Raw genomic sequence first — 7,869 nt, forward strand, 5'->3', positions numbered from 1 at the left:
CTGCCCGAGGGCGGCTGCCCAGCCCCAGCGAGAGCTCCGCGATCCGCGGGGAGGGACGGGTGCCAGGCAGACAAGCAATTAGCTCCAGTTCTCGGAAGTACTCTTTTAGACCCTGACTTTTCTCCTCTTGCCCAGAGACAAGTAATTGTGTGTCTCAGCGGGGCTGAGCAGCTCTTGGCAGGGAGCAATGCCCCGGGCGTTCCAGAGGCAGAGGCAGGGAGGTGGTTGGGAGAGATCAGGACTTATTCCTAAAGGGAGGGAGCGGGGCAAAACCCTCAGCGGAGCAGGGAGAGGGACCAAGGACCACGGGGTTCCTGGCTGGTCACAGGCCAGAGAGGGAGAAGGATTTTGCAGAGGTTAGAGTGGGACCTAGGCTCACCCCAAGAAGCTCTGCTAAGCAGATTGATAAGCTGGAGGAACAACGTGCTTTTCTCTTGGCCAGGACCAAGCGTAAGCCCACAACTCCCAGGCAACTCAACTGCACTGCTGCCGGCAGGGCAATCCAGCGCTGCCGAGCCAAAGGCTTCACCGCCGCCCTGCAAAGCCACTCACACACCCTCGTCCGCTGCACACCGGGAGTGGAGGTGTCTCGGAGCAACGCGGCAGGCAGCAGGGCTTACCTTGCTCCACAGCCTCCTGCAGCCGTGAGCTGCTGGCCCCCGGCGTTGCGGGCAGTGGTCGCTGCACTCGGGGCCGGTGAGAAGGGACAGAGATCTTCACAGGCCCCACGTACTCCACGTACGTGCCAGGAAAGTCGCCCTTCTGCTTGGTCCGCTCGTTGACGCCCAGGATCCATCCGATCTGATTGGGGGTCTGCTCATCACCATCTTTGAAGCCCAAGGCTTGCAGGGCCCCCTTGCTCACCACCAGGATGTCCCCAGGCAGCAGATCAATGTCCTCCTCGCGCTCCTTGCGGTAGGGGTAGAGCGCGCGGTACTGGAACCCATCGGTGCTGCCCATTCTCTCTGCCGCGGGGAGAACGGCTCTGAACGGCGAGGCAGCACGTTTCGGGCGGGAGAGGAGGGACTCCAGACGCAGCTCTCCCCCATCAGCACTCTGAACGTCTCTGCGTGAACCAGCACCTCAGGAGCCTGGTCTGGGTGCCCCGGCGCGCTTAGGTGCAGCCCCTTTTCCTTAGCTTGAAACCACGATTCAGCCAAATTATGGAGCAAAGGGAGAAGGAGACAAACATAATCCAGCACTGGTGAGCGGGCATGCAGCAAAGAAACAGGAGATCAGGGTCCGCCTCACCAAAAAAGAAGCAGGTTTCTTGGAGTCCGGGGGGCAAAAGCACGGCGCGCTTCCAGCCCAGAACGGCGTGGCATGCTACGTCTCCCTTTTCAGTGCCTGCAAAGAGAAGACGACTTGTCACTGCACAGCCAGGCACCCCGCACCCTCCCGAGGCACCAACATTCAAACTAGGGGTTCATCTGAGCAGCTGAGAGAGGCAGGACTCGTTTCTCTCCTACCTGCCAGCTGATGCTGAGCCCTGGATCCAACCAGGACATGCTCATACCAATTTTACACTCCCAAAAGCAAAAGAGCAGCCAGCGGCTGCGGGCAGGCATGGCACCTCCTCTCTAGGCACCAGCTCTGCATCTTAAAGAGGTTCACTCCTGTTTCTTCAGCTTACCCTCCTCGCAGCACTTATGCAAACAAGAAGACAACAAGTAGGACAAAACAGCCTTTATGCAGGAACTTTTGCATACAGAAAAGGGTGACCCTGCAACCACCAGCTGGAGGCCCTGAATAGGAGCAAAACAAACAGATTTAACCTCTCCTTGTTAAATCGATTAAATTTCACAGTTCACCTTTACATCTCCCCGTGCAATCCCCCACAAAGTCATTTTCTGAAGGCAGCTGCCCACAAATGTAGGTTAACCAAGCTTTCAGCGAAAGGCTTTCGAGATGCTTTGCCATTCCCACAGAGCAGCACTTCAAAGCTTTGCTCTGAGCAAAGTAAATTTTTGAACTTTTCAAAAGCAGCAACAGCATCAAGTGCAGACTCGGGTTCTTTTCGCAGAGATGGAGGTGAGAGGAGTTAAAATAATCTTTAGAAGCCTTCAAGTCTACTTAGAGCTGCTAACTGCCTTTCAGCTATTCAGAGAGAAGTTGAAGAATACGCTGCCTGCCCTGCCCAGAAATCCACCAAAAAGAATAAACCTGGGTTATAACATGTTGCTGAAGGGATGCATGAGCTGGGGCATTCCCACCAGCCGAGCACGTCCTCTTTTCCCATCCCCTCCTGGCCACACGGGCCAGTTTTCTACCTCCCCCAGGCAAGTCTCAGCGTTCCCGTTCCCGCAGCCACGGCATGCAACCAAGGACCAGACCTACAAGGCACCGCGGCAGCCAGAAACCAGCCTTCCCAGGGACACCCTAGGCCTGTTGAAACGCTGCAGGTCCTATTAGTGGCTTGAGCTGTTTTGGCCCAGAAACCACCAAACCCAGCTCAAACTCTTTTGAGTCTCATCTGAAAACTATTAGTGAGCAGGAAGGCGCTTCTCAGGGCTGCGGGAGCCTCTGCAGAGGGAGGCGAGGAGGCAAAGGGAGCCAGGGCACCCTTCCCAGTGGGGTCAATGCACAACCAAGCACGGCACGAAGCCACGGCTGCTCCGACCGCTGGTCGTACTCTGCGAGAGGCACTAACGTTGGTGATCTGCAGTATTTCAAAATAACCCTTTCGGGCCAGCAACATGTTACAGTTCACATCAGGTACAAGCCCCTCCTTTCCTCCCGCACATGCTACCACCCCTGCACGCTACCACAAAGTCTGAGATCGGTGCGAGTCCCCCGTGAGGATCCGGCTTCACCTCTCCGCAGCCAGGCTCTCCAGCCCAGCGCCACGCTGCGGGCTCCTTCCCTTGACAAAGAAGAAAAGCACAAAGAGGCCATGGCACATGAAACCTGTGCAGCAGCCAGGGCCTGTGCTAGTTGCCTGAGCTTGGGCAAGCGTCCCAGCTGGGCTGTCTTTGCCATGAATGAGCAGGCGCTGCCCTCGGGGAGGTAGGACACTTGCAGCCAGGCTCTGGCGGGTGGGGAACAGGATTGAGCCTGATCCGGGTCGCTGGAGAGCTTCTCCAGAGCTCCAAGAGCAACACCAGGCTGCAGGACTCATGGAGACACCCGGGGGACAGGGGGTGTTTGTGGGAGAAGCAGCACATCCCAGCACAGCTGCCGAGCGAGCTCCCACTGTGCCGGGACGGCAGCCGCAGGGAACTCACAGCAGAGCCCGCATTTCCCCAATCCAACCAGCCCCGGCCAGGAAAATATTACTTCATAATCCAGAATATAAAGAGAGATTTATGACCAGGCTCACTGCCTGCCCCTCGCCCCTCTGAACGCTGCCTGTCAGGGTCTGATGGAGCCGAGTCGGCAGTGCCAGGGGCACTGTCTGACTGCCAGGGGCCCGAGTGGCTGCTGCCTGCTGAGAAAGGCGCTGGCAGCTCCCGCTCCTCCTGGAGAGGACAGACCCCATAACGTACCCCAAGACAGCAGAGCCCAAACCCAGTGGGGTCGATGCTCCCCCACAGGCACCTCCCCAGCTTCCACCCGCAGATCCCTGCCCTGACTCCAGGTGCCTCAGACAAGCCGGTGCAGCCGAAGAGGCTGGAAGGACAAAACGCTAAGCCCTGACAAACTTGTTCAGTAGCTTTTAAAAACAGACCTGCATGGAGGGGTGGGAAGAGGAGAGAGCCACTGGGGAGCACCGAGTCTCTCCAAAGAGCAGGTCCCGCAGCTCCTGCTCCGTCGACTCCTTCCAGCCTCCTTCCCTGTGGTGGGAACACAGAGACGCAGCTCTGTGCCACCCTGCTCTCCACGTCCCAGCAGGTCACTGGGCACATGAAAAAAAATACAGATAACTTAGAGCCAGCCTGGTCCTGGAGCAGCCTCACCTGCCTTCCCCGCGCTCAGCCCACGTGAGGATTAAGTGCCTGTGAACGTGGGTGAGAAGCCCCCCGGGAAACCCAAATCCACATGGCTAATGCCGGCACCGTCCTCTCCAGGCAAACACTTGTCCTCTGTCCTGCCACGGATCCGGCAAGCAGCTTCCCAGGTTGAGCTGCGTGTGTGGGACAGCAGCCGCTGGTCAGGAAAGCTCCGCACCCCACAGAGAGGAGCTGACCGAATCGGCGTGTCTTTGGGGAGAGGGAACGCACACTTCCCAAAGCCCTGAAACAGCTCTTTGGAGGGAAGGCGAGTTGGGGAAAGCAGCGCCAAGAGCCCGGGACACGCACGAGCCTGTCGGCTGGAAGCACACCTCCGAGCCGGGGCTCTGCGTGCACAGGAGAGAGGGAGCAGCTTGCCAAAAGATTTCAGCTGGGCCCGGCTCCAGGTTCACTCGGCTCTCGGAGAGGAACCTCGTGTGTCTGCACTGGCGAGCACTTGCTTAGGCTGCTCTGAAAATCCCATGCATCAGACATCTAAATACCTTTGGTAAATCCATCTCAGCGCCCAGAAACAATCCCTCGATTCATTAACTGCTGTCAATACTTTCTTTGTTTAATACATCGGTTTGAAACAAAAAACACATTACAAGTCTTTTTGTGTGTGCCCAGCACATAAATAAAAGCATCTTAACGTTTTAAATGTGGTTCCTGTGCTTTTTAACCCAGTTCCAAATGCAGTTCAAAGTGCAGCTTGACTCGAAGCGAGACTGAGCGTTACTTTCCCTCCAGTGAAGCAAAAGAATGCATAAAAATATTTAAAAGAAGAATATGCTTACAACAATCTACACAGCTCAAATCTTTCCAAGTTACATCAGATCCTTAGCGAGCAAAAAACCACCAAATCAAGTTTTGAACTGCAAAACGCTACATGTTAATGGGTTACAAACAATGAAAATAAACCTTTCCTTTAATAAGAAGAGAAAATAGGACAATGCAACTAGGGACGGAAATAAAAACGGACACAGAACCGCCTGCCACATCGTGCCCTATCGTGACAACTGCTGCTGCATCGAGTCCTTCTGACCTACGCAGCCAGGGCAGCTCTGACCCCGTGCACGCCGTGAGTCATGCTGCGCCCACAAGCACCCGAACCACCGAGCAGCACTGGGGCGGAGAGGGTGAGAGTTTGGCAACCCCTGGTTTATAATTCGGGACAGACAGCACAGCAATCCCCTGCGCTCCCGGGCACCTTCCCAGGCCAGCTCCCTCCCTGGCCCGCCAAAGAGCCTGAATGATGACTCGCAAGGCTTGAGCCACAAGCGAGGCCGTGGCAGAGGTGGCAATGCCACGAGGAGCCGCGGGGGAACGAGCGGGGCGAGCCTGCAGGGACCTGGCACGGGCGGGAAGCGGAGCTGGACACGCTCCACCAGCTCCCCCCCGGGGAAGCGTCCCGAGGAGGGGGGGAGAGCCAGGGCCGCACCGGGGGCTCACGCTCCCGGGCTGGCGACGGCCACAGCGCTGCCAAACCAGCTGGTATTTCCCTCCGAAGAGGGAAAAGCAGCAGGGGAGCCGAGTTGTGCCGTGAGCCGTGCCCAAACCAGGCCTGCTGTCCTGAGAGTGACCACATTGCAGCAGAGGCACGGAGCAGCCGAGGCTGTTTTCACCTCTTTTCTCACCAAGAAATGCTTCCCACGCAGCCGGCAACAGAGCCCGAGGAGTAGCAGCGTCCTGCCCACGGCCACCAGCTGCCCTTTGCTGGGGATACAGAGCATTTGCTGCTCAGACTTACATTTCATTAAATATTTTGCTTTATTCACTGAAGCCCAAGGAAGTGAAGGAATATCTGAAACGTTTCACTGAAAAAGTAAATGTTATGGTTAGCAGGGACCTGAGGGGCCTAATAATCCCTGCCTTGGGATGACCGATACCGACCTCATTTTTGAGAGACAACTGGAGGTCTCAGCGACCCCCTCCTCAAAGGCTGGACAATCCGAGAGCGCCTCAGGCAACCTGCAGACCTACTCCAAGACCTCTCTTTCTGTCTGGAGGTTTCTCCTGACATCGGACTTTCTTGCTTCAGTTGAAGCCCTTCCTGTCTCACCCACCTCAGGGACTTTCTCCTCCTCATCACAAGAGCCTTTTGCTCGGCCGGAGACTTTTACACACCGGCACTGAGCAGAGAAGGACCAAGCGCCCTACACCAGCACCGTCCCTTTGCTCCAGGCTCCCTTTACACCAGCCCCCAAGCAGCAAGGACACGCTACTTCCATTTTAGGAGCACTCACGAGGCAGGGTTTAGGGGTTTTTTTTGTTTTTTTTTTTTTTTTCCAGAAATAAACCCAGGAACTGTATTTTGGCTACTTCCCTCAAAAATCACAGTTCTAAAAAAACTGAGTATGTAAAAAAAAATAAAATCCAACTGCTCTTGCTAACTCATCTGCTTAAAATCACATTCCCCCGGGTATTTGGAATTTATATGATGATTTATTAGCAGCTCTGCACAGCGCAGCAATCACATGAAGTAGCCTACAAGGTGAGCAGTAACCATGTTAGCAGGCCAACGTTATTTGGGTATTGATTGAGAGAGGCAAGACCTTCCAACTTGAGAAATCCACAGCCCCTTCCTCTGTTTGCTTTTTATCTTCTACTACTCGGTTACTTTAGCTCTAAGCTGCGGCTCCAGATATTCCCAGAGGAATTAAAAGAGCCCTCGATATTATAAATACTCTTTTTCATTGTAAACACACCCCAGCACTCGGAGCGAAGCGCCGGCGCTCTGACACGGCTCCAATCTGGCTCCGCAAACCACTCTGCTCCTCGCCGCATTCCAGCTGAGCCACGGTTTCTCTTCCAACCCGGAGCTTTTGTCCAGCGAGACCCAACTGCGGGCAGAAAGGATTTTCCTCCGTGCTTAAAACCTTGTTCTAGCGAATTAAAAACTGAGGGTTTGGGGCAGCGATCACCTTTAGGAGGACCGAAGCCTTGCCGTGAACCGCACGGGCAGATCAAAGCACGATCTGCCCACGTCAGAGAAGAGAGTCACCAAAGAAACCAAACCATCGCTTGGACTTTCCCACATCATGGAAGAGTGGATGACTAGAGCAGAGGCCAACCCAGCCTCGGGGACACACCAGCCCTTCGCATGTTAGGGAAGGGCGGGGGAATGGCCAGGAAAGCAGTGATTTAGGCTATATTTACTCAGCTGTCTCCATTCTCTGCTCTCACAGAGAAAGTCACAGGGCCAGTTCCCCAGTGGCTCTAAGAGCTGCTCGGGAAAGAAAAGCCGCGCATTAATGGGGAGGAGAGGCGGCCATTCCTCTGCCACGCCGGGCAGGGGTGCCGAAAGGCGCAATGCTGGTGCCACTCCAGCTCTCTCAGAGCTCATTTTAGACAGGTTTTACCCCCAGCTTTTATTTCCCATTGAACATGGACCCTCAATTTGGGAGGTATGTGACCATGGGAAGCTGCTTCTTCAAGGGGCTGAGAAACGTCCTCCGCATTAGAAAAGACACAGGGCACAAACCTCACTGGAAAGAGGTGGGCTGGCCACCGTCCCAGAGCCAGGGTTTGGGGGCAACTGTGTCTAGAAGCCAGCAAAGCCACGGTCACCCCGGGCCGGACTCCGGCACATCCAGAGGGACTGGCACATCCCTGGGCCATCCGGCCCCAGCCTGGGGTCTGCTGGGGCAGAACTGCAGTAAGGCCAAATCCTCAGCCCAGGCCGGAGCCGTGCAGCCCTGACAGGCCGCTTTTCTCCCGCCCTGCCACCCAGAGGGGAGCCCAGGGCCCCTGGCAATGGGGGCCGCACCCTGCCAAGGGGGGGTGTGTGTGTGTGTGTCCCCCTGCACTGGCACCACTGCAGGGGGAACGGCGCAGAGGCCCCCGTGCTGGCACTGCTGGGGATGGAGATAGCCTGGGGGGATCGGGGGGCACAGCCCTCGCAGCGGGTGGTGACGGGGACGGCCCTGGCACCACGCCG

General features: G+C 56.2%; 1 protein-coding gene across 1 annotated transcript in view; it reads right to left on the bottom strand.

Annotated features, from left to right (window-relative positions):
* The window catches only part of PIK3R2 (phosphoinositide-3-kinase, regulatory subunit 2 (beta)), a 10,763-nt gene extending 9,446 nt beyond the window's left edge, over window positions 1-1,317 (bottom strand). The window contains exon 1 of the mRNA XM_009335296.1: window positions 621-1,317. Coding sequence (XP_009333571.1) covers window positions 621-960 — 340 coding nt within the window. The 5' untranslated portion in view covers window positions 961-1,317. The remainder of the gene's footprint in view (window positions 1-620) is intronic.
* Window positions 1,318-7,869: the final 6,552 nt, after the last annotated feature.

This window comes from Pygoscelis adeliae, unplaced genomic scaffold, assembly GCF_000699105.1.
Source record: "Pygoscelis adeliae isolate BGI_AS28 unplaced genomic scaffold, ASM69910v1 Scaffold582, whole genome shotgun sequence".
NCBI classification, from domain to species: domain Eukaryota; kingdom Metazoa; phylum Chordata; class Aves; order Sphenisciformes; family Spheniscidae; genus Pygoscelis; species Pygoscelis adeliae.